The sequence below is a fragment of the Dromiciops gliroides genome, chromosome 2 (genome assembly GCF_019393635.1).
Source record: "Dromiciops gliroides isolate mDroGli1 chromosome 2, mDroGli1.pri, whole genome shotgun sequence".
Lineage (NCBI taxonomy): Eukaryota > Metazoa > Chordata > Mammalia > Microbiotheria > Microbiotheriidae > Dromiciops > Dromiciops gliroides.
This window is the reverse complement of record NC_057862.1, coordinates 345528833-345548285: the sequence shown is the minus strand read 5'-3', so window position 1 is coordinate 345548285 and position 19453 is coordinate 345528833. Positions and strand designations below refer to the sequence as shown.

The window sequence follows — 19453 nt, the reverse complement described above, 5'->3', positions numbered from 1 at the left end:
TTCTGCATTATGTTTCCTGCCTGAGAATTCCCTACATAGATGAAATTACTAGTCAGAAGAAAATAAGGACAGTCTTCCTTTTGTATTTCTACACTGCTTTCAATTAAACACCAGGAAATTTGCACTAGGAGTTCCGGTACCTAGATTTGTGCAGGTTCTACCAACCACTTCCTAGCTATGTAACTGTTTCAAATTCTTTATCTGCAAAATGAAGGGGGTTGGACTAGTGATCTCTAGCCTTACAGGCGGAGGTAGGATGGGAGGGGAGCTAGGTACTCTTTACAGACTACTGAACCATTTTCATATTTTCCTCTAAGGTTCCCCTAACATCATCCTTCCTTCTTCCATCCTTGCCCTTGGGAATTTCATTCCACCACTCTATTACAATAATTCATTTTATTCCGTTTAAAAATTCAAAGGATTGGCGGGATTTGGTCCAAATGATCCCCAATCCCATGTTCTGTCCCCTTGTAAGGACTCACTTTTCAAAGTAACAAAAAGAAAGAACATAGTTTCCAGCTATTCCAGCTTCACGGCAACCAAGGTCCCTTTGGGGTCTAAATCTATGTTCCTGTGACCCTAAGTTCTCTCAAACCCCCAACCAGCCCCTTTAAAAGAGGGCGTCCGCCAACTACAGTGTCCAGAGGGCCCTGCGGCGAAGGGGCGGGGTCGGTTGGTTCCTGCAGCCAATGGGAAGCTGGCGTGGCGCAGCTGGCCTCCCTGCAGGTGGAGTCGCGGGCTTCGGGACTCCGGTTCGGAATCGTCGACTTACCCCTTCTGGAGCTTGACTTTTGGAGTTGTGCCTGGCTTGATGCCGGTGTGTTGCTCGGTGAAGGGGCGCGTGCCACAGTTGCGCCTTTGGATTCGGAGACGAAATTGCCGCGGCTTGGAGATCACTTGTCGGAGATAACGCTGCTGCCTCTGCCTGCTCTGTTCCGGGTGCCCAGAGTCCTAACCCCAGCCCTAGATCCTCTCCAGCGGCGCACTTGACTGTGGGTTCCCGAGCCCTGGAGGGGTGTAAGAGGCTCTCGATCCCGGGAGGCGTGAGGTGCAAAGCGACATAGACTGCGGGTTCCTGATTCTACCCCCTCCATCACCTCTCCTCAGTCTCTCTGCGCTCGCCGCCGGGGTGCTGAGGCTGGCACCGCCCTGCGGAGCTGGGGGCCGGAGCCACCTCGCTTAGCCCCTAGCGGCGTCTAGGCACCCTCAGCATCGCCCCCGCCCCCCAAGCCTGCTTGTTTCCAACGGAGCCATGGCTTTTGCCAACTTCCGCCGTATCCTAAGGCTGTCCACCTTCGAGAAGAGAAAGTCCCGAGAATATGAGCACGTCCGTCGGGATCTAGACCCAAACGACGTGTGGGAGATCGTTGGGGAGTTGGGCGATGGAGCCTTCGGTAAAGTTTACAAGGTGGGTGCGGGAGGCTGGGAAAAAGTGTTGGGTATCTCGTGGAGACCACTGGGAGCCGAGTTATGGGGTCCTGGAAATCCCCTAGCAGGGGCGGAGGGTGCGCACAGCTGTAACAACCGCGGCCAGGACGGGGGACTCTCTCAAGGTCTGGGGGGTAGTTCCGAAAGATAGAGTTTGCAGAGTGAACTGTGCATGGGGAGAGGCAAGGCGATGCCAATGTAGTTCAGGGCGATTCCTGGGGATGGGCTTCTGGCCCTAGGAAGGTCAGCTTTATCCCAAGGATCCGAGGATCTTTCCCTGCCCCAGTAGTGATACCTTGAAGTAAACTCTTAAGAGGAATGGGGGAAGACTCATAAGAAGGGGCTTGAAGCAACAAGTCAACTCCGGACTGGTACTCCTGGGAGCAAGTCCGGTCCTTTCCAACCCTCACTTACCCTACTGTATTTTGGGCCTCAGTAGAGTAGAGGATGAAAGAAATCAGGTTCCAAGTGTTAGGTCTAAAATCAAGGTGAAAGGAAACAGGATACAGGAAGTTTGATCCCCTAAAGCTGACCCTGGGGACCAGCTCTCTCGGTGCTGCTATTGTGACCGAGGTTATTTGCAGACCTATAATCTGGGTTCTAGGATGAGGGAGTGAGTTGGTCCCATATGATGAACTGGCCTTGTTCTAATCATAATCCCTTAGATTTCCCACTCTTAGGTTTACTGAATAGAATAAAATAAACTCTTCGATCTGGGGACTTTAGAGACTATTTAGTTGATTCAGTTTAGTTGAATTCAATGCAAAGCTATCTCCTTCACTTTATAGTTGAGAAGAATGAGACTTAATTTCTTACCCAGTGACTAACCTAAGATCATATAGTTGAAACTTCAGCTACTTGTGATAGTTTATAGGCCACTTGTTGATCGGCTTTTCAAAGAGGATATTGGAGTTCTGAGTAGTCTTGCCCCAGGATTAAACGCTGGGCTTTCCCCAGAGGATAGCTGCCTCTTCCTGAACCAAAAAAAATGAAATGATTAGATTTGGGATGATGATCTGAGTCACAAGTTTGTATTCAGAATCCATTTACAATTTATTGTCTGCATAGTGGACTTTGGTACACTCTCCTTTTTCACTTCAAAGGAGTTGGAGATGAGAAGAAAAATGATGAGGCCAAGTAATTAGTTGCTTGAAATCTTCTATGCTTACACTAATGTAGATGGTCTAAAATCGATTTTAGTTGCTGCTCCCTCCTTGCTCAGGGATTCCTCTATTCTGTATTCATTTCTAGGTGGGTCAGTCATATGCCCCTACTATTTGCCGGGCCAGGCACCCTTAATGGAGCGGAGGAAGCAAAGACAAGAGTGAAACAGCTCCTGCCCTCAAGGAGCTTGCATTCCATTGGAGGATAGAAGTGTGTAGGAAATTAATACTAGTTAATATGTTCTGGAAGGGGAAATACTAAAACTTTGGGGCTCAGGAAAGTCTTCACCTAGAAGGTGGCACTTGAGCAGAGCTTTGAAAAAAACTAGGTGTTCTAAGAACCAGAGAAGGGGCACCTTCCCTCAAATGGGGGTCAGCCTGTGCAAAGACATGAAGCCAGGCTATGGAATGTTGTGTATATGAGTAAGAGCAAGACCAATTTGACTTGACCATAGTGCATATGAAGGGGAGTAATGTATAATATGGCTGGCAAGGTGGATTGAAGCCAAGCTGTAAAGGGCCTTTATTGCCAAACAGAGGAGTCTCTGCTTGGTTCTAGAGGCAACAGGGAAAGATGGGAATTTATTGAGCAGAGGAATCACATGGTCAGACCTTCTTCCAAGTATCTTGCTCACTTCTTAAACTCTAGCATCACATGTAACTCCTTTATCTTCAGATGGTTACTTCTGCTAAGTGGAAGATTGACCCTGCATGTGTCTGACATGTAGAGATGACTTAGTCTTGTACCATACTTGCTTAAACCAGTCTTGCCTTGATTTATGTATGCTTGCATAGTTTGTTTCCAGGCAATCCTAAAATCTTAGTGCTTGAAGGGACTTCAGAGGTTATCTACTCCAATCTTACCAGTCAGCACTGGAATCTCTTCTATACCATTCTCAACAAATGCCTTCCAGCACTGATTTGCACATTTCCAGTGATAGGGAGTTCACTATCTTGGAAGGCAGCTCAGTACATTGCTGGATAGGTGAATTCCTTAGGAAAATTGTCTTTTAAACTGAGTTGAATCCTGTTTTCCTGTATCTAATGACTGTTGTCCCTATTTCTTCCCTCTGAAGTAGTATAAAATGTGAAGTCCGTTAAAAAGACAAAAAACAACTAGTCCTTCAAAGGGATAATAGTGGTTTGGTTTGGTTTTAGCTAATCCCCTGTGGTGTTCAATATGGTTACAAATAGATATTTGAAAAAAAAAATCCATTTCTGTGTTTTCTTGGTATGGACATTAAATTTATGCTAAGGCGTGGCAGGTATATTTTCAGTCTTTCTTCTCCCTTCCTGAAAATTGTCATAGATTTTGAACCAAAAGGGAATGCAATCTAAATCCATTGTAATATTGAGACCCAGAGAGGTCTGAAGGAGGTCACATAAAGTTATGTAATGTGAACCCAAGTCTGCTAGGTCCAATTCAGTTAGTTTTTTAATTTTTAATTTTATTTTTTTCCCAATGTGCCATGTTGCCTGTACGAGAGACTGAATATTATGCGCCCCCCCCCCCACCCAGTTTGGGGGGAATGGGGGAATTCAGAACTCCTGCATGGAGCTCTTAAAGATAACCTCTAGTGGCTTTCCACTGGCTGCTGCCACTTCCTTAAACATCCTGTAGATGAGAGCCAAACTAACATTTTGGAGTGATCCTTAAGTAGGAATTCTTCCCTACTGAAGTGTGGTAATGGCAGCACCAGCAGTCAGATGGTGGCTGACCTCTCAGTGAAAACAAGAGTGTTTTGGTTTTTTTCTTAAGTTTTAAAAGCCTCTGCCTTTCCAGGGTTATCTGATAAGAGTTTTTCTTCTTTGTTTAATAAATAGGAAGCTTTTTCCTTTATCCTTTTCTTCTGCCTAATATTTTTAAATAAAGCATGTTTTTCAACTTCCTTTTATGTCTGACTACTAGAGGCTTCTCACTTTCATGTGCTGTTTCCCTCCCCCCACCCTCTCCGGAAAAAGGATCTGTACAAAGGCAGTAACCTTATTTCCTTTAAACAAAATATATTTTTCAAACAGAGGGCCACACCATTTAAATAGGCTCCTGACAATTCAAAAATTAAGGTTATTTGAGCTTTCTGGGAGATTGTACTTGGTTAAGTTAACGTTTTAGAATTTCAGTAGGGTCTGAAGAACTGACTTTTCCACTTGAAGGTCTGAGCTCTTTGCTCCAGGCCCCTATTTGTACCAGGGAAATAACTATAATCCAAGCCAAGTTGATTTGAAGAATGTTAAATATCTGCCTTTTCCCCTACCCCCAGAGTGGCCTGAATCTTCAGATGCCCCAGTAACCCCTGTGCTGAGAATAAAACTTGGAAGCTCTTTCAGTTCATAGCCTCCATGGTCCTGGAATGGGAGATACAGGGATCCTCTCTGTGCTGCCTCTGTAAATGTTTCTGCTACATGACCAGGCATACCCTGTGCTGGGGGCTGGCTCACGGGTGTCCTCATGCCCCCACTGGAGCCTATTTCTTTCACATCACTCACATTTCCTTTTATAGTGAAGTAGGATCATTGAGTTGGAAGGACCATATAGTACATGCACTCCCATTTTACAGATGAGGAAACTGAGGCACATAGAGGCTAAGGAATTTGCTCAAGGGCACTAATAAGTAGCAGAACTGGGGTTCAAACCAAGGACATTTGACACAAGACCCAGCACTCTTTCCACTGCCCTGGGATTCCTCAGTAATCCCAGGAACAACAAAACTGTTAGTATCAGCTGCTAACCCTCAATGCACTATGGTATATTCCCTTAGGGTAGCTAATGGCATGTTGGTCCAAAGGACCCTAATGATCAAGGTTAGGGTGGTGAGTTCCATCAGTAGAATTAGGAAATGCCAGGGGTACTTCTGATTGTCACTTGGAGTTCTGAGGCATAGGGAAGGAGAGAAGGAAGAAAGAAAAGGGGAGATGAGAAGGAAGAAATGAATGGGAAAGAAGAAAAAGAATCATTAAAGAGGAAGGAGAAAAGAAAGCTGTGTATCTGTCAAGGAATGGTCTAGGAAGGGCTACCAACAGTCAACTCAGGGATCCCTGCCTGCCTTTGGACTCTCATGTTCCTGTGCCTCAAGCACTTCTGCTAATCCTAGAGCACTTCATGTACTCATTCAATAACCAAACCCCACCTCCAACCCTCAGCTCTACCCTGGGCCCCACTGCCAGGACCTTGCACCAGGGAGGAGGTGTAGGGTAGCCACAGTAGCAGAGGAAGTGGTGGTATCTGCTGAGGTAGCAAAGGAAGTAGGCAAGGGAAGCTGGGTGGTGGGGCCCCTGGTTGCTATGAAGCCAAGAGGTACACTTCTATCTAGTCTTCTCCCAGGTCTCATGAATATGCTAATGGTGTAGAGCTTGAGGGGAACTGACCAATAACTAGACTAAATCCCTCAGGAGACTGGGGGGATGAGAGGTGTTATGGGCTTCCAAAGACCGAGGCCTTCTTTCTTTTCTTTTCAAATATATATATTTTTTAATTTAAAAAATAACAAACACCAAAGAGCATCAAATGTTTATGCACTGTCTTGTGTAGGGCTTGAGTTATTTTGAAATTTATAATAAATTCTATATGTAACTTTTAGTGTTGTCCTGCCTGTTTGTGATTCTTTCTGGACTGCCTTTTGTTTTTGTTTTGTTTTTGCGGGGCAATGAGGGTTAAGTGACTTGCCCAGGGTCACATGGCTAGTAAGTGTCAAGTATCTGAGGCCAGATTTGAACTCAGGTCCTCCTGAATCAGGGCCAGTGCTCTATCTACTGTGCCACCAAGCTGCCCCCCTTCTGTTCTTTTTTCTGTACATTTAAAAAAACTCTTCAATATACCTTTTCTTTTCTTTTTCTCTTCTCTGCTGTCTCTGAAACACCATCCTCTTTATTATTTGTATCATTATATCACAATTATATCAATATAGCACATTATGTCATCACATATAACATTATGTCATATTCATATGCCGTAATTGGCTCAGCTGTTCCCCAATTGATGGGCATTCTGCTAGTCTCCAGTTCTTTGCTATAACAAGAACTTCTATAAATATTTTTATATCTATGGGTCCTGTTCTTCTATCTTTGTCCTCTTTTTTTTTTGGTGGGGCAATGAGGGTTAAGTGACTTGCCCAGGGTCACGCAGCTAGTAAGTGTCAAGTGTTTGATGCTAAATTTGAACTCAGGTCCTCCTGAATCCAGGGATGGTGCTTTATCCATTGTGCCACCTAGCTGCCTCCTTTGTTTTCTTGATGGGTATAAGAAGCCTTCCTTTTTCAGAGCTCCATCATATACTTTAGAACTGGAATTGAGTTTAGAAATCATCTAGTCCTTCCTCTTTGTTGTAAAGATTTAGAAACTGAAGCCCATATAAGGAATGGGACTTATTCAAGGTTTTATAACTGAGTCAGGACCTGACCCCAGGGCATGGGGTGAAATAAAACAAACATTTTTATAACAATAGAAAGAAAAAAGATGATTGTACATGAAACTGCAAATCTATTATGTAAAACTTGTTATTCCTTTTAAATATATAATAAAGTTATCATGTGAATTTCTTTATTTCTTCCCTCCACTTCCCCCCACCCCCAGGATGGCCACCATTAGAAACTTTTACACTCTTAAGAATTTTTGAATTATTTGGCACCCCCCTTCCCCCTCTAACAAAGGCTTTTGTTTATGTGGGCACTAGCTATCAATATTGACCATATTAGAAATTAAAATTACTTTGTATCATATGAAAATAATTTTGACCTCATGGATTCCTTGAGTCTCCAGTATCCCAAGGAGTTCACAGAATGCATTTTGAGAACCACTCACCCTGAGAGAATAAGTGATTTTGATCAGGGTCATACTGCCAACAATGTGTCAGGACTTAACCACAGTTCTAGAATGGCTCTATTCATTACACCAGTAGTTTTCAACCTTTTTGGTCCCAGGACCCCTTTACACTCTTCAAAATCGTTGAGGACCCTTCCAAAGAGCTTTTGTTTGTATGATTTACAGTGATCAGTATTTGTTGTATTAGAGATTAAAACTGATACAATAAAAAAAATATATTTATTCTTTTAAAAAGACTAAAAACCCACTACCTGTTAACATCAATAAAATTTTTCATGAAAAAATTTAGAGAGAAGAGTGGCAGTTTTACATATTTTTGCAGATTTCTTTAATGTCTGCCTTAGCAGAAGAAAGCTTGATTCTCCTAGCTGCTTCTGTCTCTTGCAATATGTTGTTGTGGTTGAAGCAGATGAAGAAAATCAGGCCTCACGTAAAGATGTCGTTGGAAAAGGGAGGAATATTTTAATGGCATTTTCAGATAATTGTGGCTCTTCTTTGATATGATACCAAAGCTAGAGAAGTGACAGTTTTCAAAGATAACTTGCAACATGGAATCTAAAACTACATCGATGAACTTTTCATATGGTTACATTAAAATCCATTAATCTGTCTTGTACTTTGGATTTAACCATGCATAATATTGTAATACATATTGGTCATTTGGAAAACATTGGTTCATTGGTTATTAACGTCTATAAAGCTGAGGGAAAGATAGCTTTTTAAAATCAATTTTCATTTCTTATTTTCAATTTTGCCCCATTTCTTTGGAGTAAATTCCTCCTTTCTGTGAATCAAAAAATTGTAATATGGCAGTTTCATCTGTTTTCAGCAGCTTTGCATGCAAATGCCGGGATTTGAAGAAGTGAGTCTTCTAAACTCTCTTTTTAAGCCACTGATCCAGCCTTAAATATAAGGAAAATACAAATACATTTTCTTTTCTTTAAAATATTATTAAATTCTAATATGAGTTTTAGATAAAATTTAAATATTTAGAAATGTTTTTGAAAAATATTATTGTAAAGTAAGGCAGCAAACTATACATCACAAAGCACAAGGAAAACTTTGGGATTTCAAAATAACAATCTGCTAGTTCATAATGATGTTATAGAGATTATAATGAGTATGACCAAAGCTGTGAGTAAAAGCACAGTAGAAGTACCGAGACCATGTGAGTTAATCTCTAAAAACACATATTCATACTCTAAACCCACTACTTTATGAAATTCTAGAAAACACAAGAATCCACAAGCACACATTCAATTAGCAATCAGAATGATAATATCATCATAGGTCATGCAGCCTCCAGAAAACTCCATTGTACACTTGTGTGAGACAGAACAAGAATGAAAAGGGCAAATAACATCTTCTATCTAGACTCTTTTTTTAAAAAAATTATTTTAAGTGAGGCAGTTGGGGTTAAGTGACTTGCCCAAGGTCACACAGCTAGTAAGTGTTAAGTGTCTGAGGCCAGACTTGACTCCAGGGCCGGTGCTCTATCCACTGAGCCACCTAGCCGCCCACAAATAACATCTTAATATTATTATGAAAGATCTCAAAGATCATTACAGATGGTGACTGCAGCCATAAAATTAAGAGATTTTTGCTTCTCAGAAGGATAGCGATGGCAAATCTGGGTATCATACTAAAAAGCAGAGATATCACGTTGCTGATAAAGGTGCTCTGGTTTTTCCAGTAGCAGTGTATGACCAAGAGAGCTGGACTATAGGGAAAGCTGCAGAATTAACCTTTCAAATGGTGGTGCTAAAGAAGACTTTTGAGAGTCCCGTGTTCAGCAAGGAGATCAAATCAATCAATAAAGACATTAAGTCAGACCTTTTACTGGAAAGTCAAATACTGAAGCTCAAACTTAAATACTTTGGACACATTATGAGAAGAGAGGACTCGTTGGAAAAGACCCTGTTGTTGGGAAAGATTGAAGGCAAAAGGAGAAGGGGATGGCAGAGGATGAGATGGAGAGATAATGTCTTGGGAGCAACGAACATTGGTTTGGACAGACTTTGGGAGATAGTGGAGGGGAGAAGGGCCTGGTGTGGTATACTCCATGGGGTCACAAAGAATCAGACACAACTGAATGACTGAACAACAGCAAAAATCATTATGAAAATAGTTTCGACTTCACAGACAAGGTCTTGAAAAGGTCTTAGGAATTCTAAAGCATGCATCAGGCCACACTTTAAGAAATACTGCACTCCACCCACACTTCTGGTGATTTTATAGAGGTATAAATGTGAATGATTTTGTCAGTCATTATCATCATCCAAGTTTCTACTTTACTATTTCTATTCTCAGATCATTTTCTTCTTTATTTCCCAGCTCAAAAATGATACTGTCTACACAAGAATACTAAATTGATCATGGAGGAGCGGGGGAAGGCGGGGGAAGATGGTGAAGTAGGTCAGAAATTTCTAGGCTCTCCAGATTTCCTCCACAGACAGACAGAAAATCACCATGAAAGGAATGTAGGTATCAACCAAGGAACAGCTGAACAAGTTGTGGTGGAATACTACTGTGCTGTAAGAAATTATGAGCTTCAATGATCTTAGGAAAAACATGGAAAGACTTGCATGAAATAATGAAGAGTGAAATGAACAGAACCAAGAGAACATTGTATATAGTAACAGCGGTATTGTTTTAAGAATGATTTTGAGGGAATAAGTTATTTTGACAATTATAAATACCCAAGTTAACTATAAAGGACATATGAAGAAGGACACTATCTGCATTCAGAGAAAGAACTGATAAATAGAAGTCTGTATAGAATAATTTTACATATACTTAACTATTTGTGTCTAATGGTAGCCATTTCTAGGACAGGGAGGGAGGAGGAAGGAGAAAAAAGAAATTTATATGATAATTTTTTGTATATTTGAAAGGAATAGCAAGTAGATTTGCAGTTTCATGTGTAATCACATTTTTACTATGGAAATGCTTGTTTTATTCCATAAATTAAATTATTAAAGATTGATCGCAGGACAAAAATTCAGACCTAGAAGGAACCTCAGAGGTCATTTAGTGACCTTATTTTACAGATGAGCAAACTGAGGCCCAGAGAAATGAAGAGACTCTCCCAAGGTCACACAGGGAGATAGTATCAGACACAGAATTTTATCTCAGGATCTCTGCCTCCAAATACAATGATCTTTCCACTGCAACCTGCTGCCTCTGAGGTATTTAGTTAATCATTGAGTCAGTGAGCATTTAAGTGCTTTATTATATACCAGGCTGGGGTTACAAAGAAAGGCACATCCTAAAGGGGGAGACAACATATAAGTAGGCACAAACAAGGTAGAGAGAGTAGATGGAAGGTTATCTGTAAGGGGAAGGCACTGGAAGCAGGGAGGATCAAGAAAGGCTTCCTGCAGAAGGTGGTATTTGAGCAGAATTGGAGGAAACCAGAGAAACTAAGAGGCAAAAGGGAGGAGGGAGAACATTCCAGGCATAGGGGAAGAGTCACTTGGAAGGCATGGAGACTGGAGATGGAATGTGGTGGTCAAAGAACAGCAAGGAAGCTAGGGGTGGTGGTTGGTATAGATGGTGATGGGGGGCAGGGAGGAAAGTGTAAGAAGGTTGGAAGAAGGGCAGCTAGGTGGCGCAGTGGATAAAGCACCATCCCTGGATTCAGGAGGACCTGAGTTCAAATGTGGCCTCAGAAACTTGACACTAGCCGAGTGACCCTGGGCAAGTCACTTATCCCTCATTGCCCCGCAAAAAAAAAAAAAAAAAGATTGGAAGGATAGGAAGGGGCCAGCTTGGGACAAACTTGAAGTAATAGGGTTCTCCTGGAACAGGGAGAGTTCTGATAGGTTACTTAACGTCTGTCTTGCCCGTCCTTCCTTCTGCGTATTGCTCCCCAATTCCACTGTCAGGCAGTCCTTTATTTATCACTGTCCCTGAAGGGGAGGTTACTTAAAAAAACAAAACAAAAAACCCTCACAAACAAACCACTGCTGAAATGATCCCCTCCTGAAGAGATCAGTTTGAGGAAGAGGGTGATACCCTATGGGCCATCATTCTGCCTTCAGTCAGTGTTTTCCTCTCACCCCAACTCCCAGTTCAGGTGGGATTTTCCATTTGACACTGGCATTTTCCAGGGTGGAGATACGTAGTTTTAGATATAACAACCACTCCCATTTCTATCAGAGTTTACAGAACACTTTCCTCACATCAATCTTGTGAGGGAGGTAGTGCAAGTGCTGTCCACCCCACTTTACCCATGAGGAAGTTGCTGAGGTTGGGGCTCAGAGAGTTTAAATGATTTGCCTGAAGTCACGAAGCTAGTAAATAGCAGAGCAAGGATTTCTGATTGGCCAGATCCATTCTGCTTTCCAAGCATAGTTCATTTGGCCTGATTTTAGCACTATTTGGGGATTGTTTGATAATCTCCTAGATTCTTGATTTGCCAAGAATATATACAGCTTTGGTTTTGTTGTGTCATTCAGTTGTTTCAGTCATGTCTTATTCTTGGTCACCCCATTGACAAAGATATTGGAGTGGTTTACATTTCCTTCTCCAGCTCATTTTACAGATGAGGAAACTGAGGCAAACACGGTAAAGTGATTTGCCCAGGGTCACACAGCTAGTAAGTTTCTGAATCTGGATTTGAACTCAGGAAGATGAGTCTTCCTGGCTCAAGTCCTGGCACTCTATCCACCATGCCACCAAGCTGCCCCATACAGTTCTGATGTATAAGTTAATTCTGTTAGCTCTTTCCCCCTATTCTCCTTCTTGAAAGGCCTTTCTCCTTTCTTGTCTGATGTTCCAGTTCTCAGTATTATCTCACTGTGTCCCTGTTGCAGAAACCAAAATTTTAACTCTCACCCTGCACCCAAACCTTAGGTCCTTTTGACTTTCTCAGTGACCTTTGTGTTGGGTATGCTGGTGTTTTAGATAGTCTGGGTCCTTTTTTAAAAGATAAGTTTTCTTGATACCTTCACGTTTTGTTTTCCTTACATAAGTTATTTCTGGATATGCCCTGCTCACTGCAAAACTGAACCTTCCCTTATAACAAAGAAAATTAGTGAGTTAAAAACAACCGGTGCAACAAATGACAACTTTGTCTGACAGTATATACCCACTATTCTGCTCTCCCAGCTCAGAGCAGGGAAATATATTTGTCAGTAGGTTCTTCAATTACTCAGTGGTCATTTTTTTTCATTTTTTGTGGTCATTTTACACACACACAATGGTATATATATATACATATATATGTATATATATATGTGTGTATATATATATATATATGGTTTATTATTTTATTTTGTAATATTTAATTTAAATCATCCCATGTTTCTCTGAATTTCTCATATTTGTCATTTTTTAAAACTGTACAATAATATCTCATTGTGCTCCTGGTATGTTTGTTCAGCCATTCCACAACTGGTGTACACCCACTCTGTTTTCAGTTCTTTGCTGCCCCAAAAAGTGTTGCCATGAATGTTTTACTACGTATCAGAGCTTTCCTTAGGGTTGCCTCTTATTAGGCACAAATATGTAAACAAAGAACCTGAAACTTCAGGTCATTATGCCAATGATGTTTCTCCCGCCATTATTATGTGAATGGCTGCTGTGACATAGTACCAGTACTCGGAGTCACAAGACCTAGGTCTGAATCCTGGCTCTGACACTTTCTGTGTGACAGTGAGTGGGTCACCTAACCTCTCTGGGCTTCTGTGTCAGTCATAAAATGGGTATAATTATATATTCTCTACCCCCAAAGAGTTGTTTTGATAAAAGTGTTTTGAAAACTACCCTAGTATAGACGGGGCGGGGGGGGGGGGTCATGATTATCTTCATGTGAGTTTGTAAGACACAAATATTGCAACATGTGTGATATTCCCAGGGCCTGTCATACATGAAGATCTAGATTGTGGCACGTGGCCCCTAAGGAAGTTGAAAGTCCATTGGTTTCTTGATCAGAACCTGATGGTTTTAGACATCCTGGGACTTCATTTAGCAGTTACTGAGGCAAATAGTTTTTGTTCAACCTTGTGGAAAACATTCTGGGAAATATAGAAGAAACCCTTTCTCTGGACGGATTTATAGCCTAGTTAAGAAAGACAAAACTTATGGTATGTAAAGAATTAAATAACAATGTAACATGATGTGTGAGTGACAAGGCCATATAAAATTTGTTAGCAAATGAAGATAATTATCAAATAAATATAATATAAATATCATTAATATATTATATTAAATCAAATTACATTCTAATAATATATTAAATTATAGCACAATATAATTATGTAGTATTGTATATAAAATTATATAATATATTAAATAATATTAAATATAGGATAAATATAATTATAAAATAAAATGTAATAATTATCAAATTATTACACTCAGTGGTTACAGAGTACCTTCCTTCAAAAGCAGAGGTTCTTAACTTTTTTGTGTCAGGGACACCATGGACAGTCTGGTGAAGTGCATGGACCTTCCCCAAAATAAATTTTTTTAAAATTCACAATGAAAGGAGATACCAAATTTCACTTAGAGGTTAGTGAATGTAAAGATGTGATTTTGGGGGGGGTAGATCACTTGAAATCCATGGACCTCAGATTAAGAAGCCGTACCCTCAAGCTTCCTCAGCTCTAGAACCCTAGCTAGCCCAACTTCATACATGGAAACACTTTATGTTAGCACTAGACCAGAAGCTTCAGAGATAACCTGGGCCAGCCTCCTTTTTGGACAGATAAGTAAACAAGGCCATAGAGAGGTGAAGTGATGTGCCCCCAGGTTCACATAACAGGTGAGGAACAGAACCTATAATTAGTGTCTTCTGACTTCCATACTCCTGTTCTTTCAGCTAATAACCACAATTTATAGTGCTTTAAAAAATTTCAAAGTACTCATTATTGTAACTGTGTGAGGGGTAGGTAGTAATAATAATGTTATCTCCATTTTACACATGAGGAAATGGGTTCAAAGAGATTAAGAGACTTGCCTGTGGTCACACAGATAGTACTTGTCAGAACCAGCATATAAACCTGGTTCTTCTAACTCCCAGTACAGTTTTCCACCATATCTTGGCTCCCCCTCAGCCTTAGAGTCCCTAAGACCCTAGCCATAACTGCTCGGATCATCCCTCCATCACAAAACTCAAAGAACAGTGGGGAGAAGACACACATATGCTACCTTTGTTGGTGAGGTGAGAGGCTATAGATGTGGAATGATTCATACACAGTTGCTGTTTATTGGTTTTGCTTAAATATTTTTGTTCTTTATAGGGATTATTCCAATAGTGGAGGTGTATATCTGAAAATGACTTTGATATGAAAACAAAACATCAATAAACTCAAATGTTTAAAGTACTTTGTAAACTTTGGGTTTTTTAAAGATTTTCACGTATATCAATGGAGGATATATAAAAGTATATAATTAAGTATATTTATTCTTTTTTTTCTCTGTCTCTCTGTCTCTCTCTATTGCTCTCTCTCTTCCATCCTCTCCCTTTCTCTTTGAGTTTTGTTGATGCCTTTTGTTTTTACATCACAGTAATTTCTGGAAATCACACACCCTCCCGTGGGCACAAAAAAATTCTGTTGGCAAAGCTGTGAATTGCTCTGGTAATTCTGGAAAACATTTGGGAACTCTGCCCCCAAAATCATTACCCTGTAAATATACCCTTTGACCCAGCGATGCCACTACTAGGTATACATCCTCAAAGAAATCAAAGATAGAAGGGAAGTCCTGGGGACAGCTTGGTGGCACAGTGGATAAAGCACCAGTCCTGGATTCAGGAGTATCTGAGTTCAAATCTGGCCTTAGACACTTGACACTAGCTGTGTGACCCTGGGTAAGTCACTTAATCCCCACTGACCCGTAAAAAAAAAATTAAATTAAAAAAAAGAAGGGAAGTCCCCATGTATATCAAAATATTTCTAGCAACACGTTTTGTTGTAGTAAAAAAGTAGAAACAAAGGGGGTGCCCATCAATTGAGAAATGCTAAACAAATTATGGTACATGAATGCAATGGAATATCTTTGCACCATAAAGAAATTCTTTTTAAAAATATCTACCAGGGCAGCTAGGTGGCGCAGTGGATAGAGCACCGGCCCTGGAGTCAGGAGTACCTGAGTTCAAATTCGGCCTCAGACACTTAACACTTACTAGCTGTGTGACCCTGGGCAAGTCACTTAACCCTCATTGCCCTGTTTAAAAATTAAAAAAAAAATCTACCTTCCCCATATGGAATCTTCCTTTGTAACAAGGAAATAATAGGAAAAACACCTGATACAGTTGCCATCATTAGAGACATACCCCATTCTGGTGGGATTGTTCCCTATGTCTCTGGCTGATCGGTGGCTTCACTCTCTATTCTTCTGGGCCATTACTGGTCTTTTGATTCCTCATAGGTTGGTGTCCTTTTGGTGATTGTTTCACTTCTATTGTTATAGTTTTTGTGTATATAGTTTTTCCCCCAAATTCTGCATTTTATAAAATAGTAAGTGAAGGGGAACAAAGTATGAGTCCCATAGCCACTGTGGGACAATTTATAATAAAGTGGAACAACATTTCCTGCTAATGCCATCACTATTTGGATTCTGCTTATCAGTGTCAAGTGAGAATTTGTTTTCCCTAGATCTCTTTAGAAGTGGCTCACTGTCTTCACCAGTATGTACATTCACATTTATATGTTGAAAGCCTAAAACTTTTAATCATTTCCCTTGAGACCAACCCCTTTGTTTGTTTGTTTGGTTTGGTTTGTTTGTTTGCTTTTATTTACTCTCTTCAGGGTCTGCAGATTTGGATTGACTCCACCTGATCAGCTCTGCCTAAGCAGGCTGGGTGTCTTTGCCAAATTTTTCCTCGTGGAGGGCAGAGAGTATTAAATAGCTGTCTTCAGATGTTGCTCTGACACTCACTGCATTTTACTCCATAATCTTTGCCATCATCCTGTTGCTTACTCTGAAACTCAGCTGTTCCATTTGTCGTTCAGCTGAAACTTGGCATAAGGGATGGTGATCTGGGAGCATTTTCTTTTCCTCCTGGGCAGGACAGATTAACCATATGAATCCTGGTGAGGTTCAAAAGCTTTGACTGTTGGAGAGGATGGAGAGGTCTCATCCTAATGCCACTATAGTGTATGACTCAAGTTGAAGAAGGCAGATGTTTGTCTCATACGTTGGGTCAGGAGAGAGAGTTGATGTGATTTTTTTTTTAAGCTTGGGTCTTCCCATCTCACCCAGGCTGGAAGGACCTACTCATGGGCTCAATCTCTATAATGATCAGCACAGGAACTTTAAGCTGCTTTATTTTTCTTTTTCTTTTTTCTTTTTTTTTTTTTTGGTGAGGCAATTGGGGTTAAGAGACTTGCCCAAGGCCACACAGCTAGTAACTGTCAAGTGTCTGAGGCTGGATTTGAACTCAGGTACTCCTGAATCCAAGGCCAGTGCTTTATCCACTGCGCCACCTAGCTGCCCCAAGCTGCTTTATTTTTGATCAGGGCCAGTTTGCCCCCTCCTCAGGCAGCTTGGTTCTCCCTCACCTCCCACCCTCCCTTCCTTGGCAGTCACCATTTTGATTTTGAACTTAGTGCAGGTACTCAATCGGCAGTTCAGAACTCTTGAGTTCAAGAAATCTGGCAGCCTCTGCCTTCCCTATAGTGGGATTACAGCTACGTACTATCTATCCCACCTAGCCAGGGGATCCTCTTCTGCTGCAGCATTTACTGTGGAGTCAGAGGCATATGGGTTCAAATCTCACCTCTAATGCTTACTACCCATATAAACTTGGACCAGTCATTTAAACTCTCCGGGCCTCTTTTCTTCTTCTGTAAAACAAGGGGATTGGACTAACCGATCTCTTAGGGCTCTTCCAGCTCTGAAGCGTTGATCCTTCCCCATCCCCCACTCACTATTCAGCCAGGAAGGACTCATTTCTCTCAGTCAGCAGAGTAACGCTATTGATCCAGGGATGTGCAGACCATTAAAAAAAAACTCCCTGGGTCAGCATTTGGGGTCAAGAGAAACCTGTCACAATGAATACATAGGAGGCATTCAATCACATACTTATTAGTCAGTATGTATCAATACAGGACATTTTATCTCTATGCAAATCGGCCAGAGAAACAGTTTTGCAGTAAGAAGAGGTGTGGCCAGCTCCCAGTGACTCAGTGGGGGGATCGCTTTTGACTCTTCAGGGCCGGAAGGAAGATCGTGGTATCCTAGAGCCAGAGATTCATGGGACCTCAGAGGCCAGCTAGTCCCCACCCCCACCCCCACCCACGGGCTCCATCCCCATTTCACAGCTGAGGAAGCTTAGGCTAGAAGAGGTTCCATGGCTTGTTCTGGGCCACACAGATTGTGGCAGAGCCACCCTTCTGACTCAGTTCCTGTGACTCTTGAGTTGTGGTCTTCTTTTGTGCCCCAGACCTCAGAGGCCTCTGCACAGGACCCAGCACAAATGGTGGCTCAGCTGCCTTTAGGAGTAGTAGGGGGCACAGGTGAAAAGAGACATAAACTCCTTGGGGGCAGGGACATTTTCTAGGATTTTGTGTCCCCCCTGTGCCTGGCATGGTGCCTAGCCATATAGTAGGTACCTAATAAATGTTATGGTGACAGGATCTAATACTGAGAAGAACCCTGGGAATCACCAAGTTCAACCCCTGTGTCTTAAAATTGGGGAAACTGAGACCCACACAGATTGACCTGTCCAATGTGAGCCAGGGATTTGAAACCAGGTCATCTGGCTCTGAAAGCAGGGCTTTCCCTACTATACCAAAGTGCCTTTCTACACATGTGGATTGGTAGATGGGTCTAGGGGAAGGAGGGCAGATTAACAACAAATATCATTATTATTAACATGTAATCACATAAAAGAATAACAATTTCAAATAATTATAAAAGTGTATATAATTCTATTATAAATGGATGTAGGCATGAATTATCTAAAACAATTAGAATTTTCATAATAATAACTATAAAATCATATTTGTTACTACTATTATTAACCTGACCTCCTACAATTATATCATTAATAATAATAATAAACATTTACTTAGTATCTACAATGTGCCAGGCACTATGCTGAGTGTTACAATGATTATCTCATCTGATACTAACAACAGCCCAGCAACATAGATACTATCATTACCCTCATTTTACTCATGAGAGAACTGAGGCAAACAGGGTTAAGTGACTTGTCCAGGGACATACAGCTAGTATCTGAGGCTGAATTTGAACTCGGGTCTTCCTGACTCTAGGCCCAGAACTCTTTGTACCAAGCCACCTGCCCTTTATGAAAGCACCTATTCTATGTAGAGCACTGAGGGAAATACAAAATTCAGGTAAGAGTCCCTGCCATCAAGAAGTTTACAGACTAGTTACTAGGAAGTAAGACTCAAATAAAAGTACACTAGTGGGTGTGAGTGGGTACACACACACACACACACACACACACACACACACTTCACAGTATCACAAGATAAGTGTATTAGAGTTACAAAGCTAAGTGCCACTGGTTACAAGTTGGAATGAAGCCTAAGACGGGGAAAGTCCTAGAGTAGCCAGTGAGTCCAGAGGAGGAACTGAGACTAGGGGAGTGCTGGGTTTCTTTGATTAAATAATGAAGCAGAGCCATGATCTCCCACATGGGGCTTTTCCTCCCAATGGTGCAAGCCATAATCCACACCTGCCTGCCTCTCCTCTGCCACTCTCACCCATGTCTCCCCATAATGTGCCTCAGAAGGTCCACCCAGGATATTCGGGGCTTCCTTTCTGTCTCCTGACATCTTCAGAGCACTCATGGACTGTCCAGTGATTGTCCCTCACTCTTGCCACATGACTGGCCCATCTGATCATTCGTGTCCTCCAATGACACCCTTGACTGTGGTTCTTTGTAATTCTTTTACTCGTTAAATGCTGCAGCCTGCTTCTACCCACCATGAGCTTCTCCACTGCCCTCAGCGCCATTGGGAAACACCCTTCTGTCATCGTGGTCTTTGGAACGGAACGGAAGCCGCCCTCTTCACTGGTTTCTCCTTGAGCAATCTGGGGAAGCAGATGAAAGATTTTGACTTCCA

The 19453-nt window shown here is 41.6% G+C and overlaps 1 protein-coding gene across 1 annotated transcript in view; it reads left to right on the top strand.

Annotated features, from left to right (window-relative positions):
• The first annotated feature begins 751 nt into the window (after positions 1 to 751).
• The window catches only part of STK10 (serine/threonine kinase 10), a 137299-nt gene continuing 118597 nt past the window's right edge, over positions 752 to 19453 (top strand). The window contains exon 1 of the mRNA XM_043990207.1: positions 752 to 1408. Coding sequence (XP_043846142.1) covers positions 1253 to 1408 — 156 coding nt within the window. The 5' untranslated portion in view covers positions 752 to 1252. The remainder of the gene's footprint in view (positions 1409 to 19453) is intronic.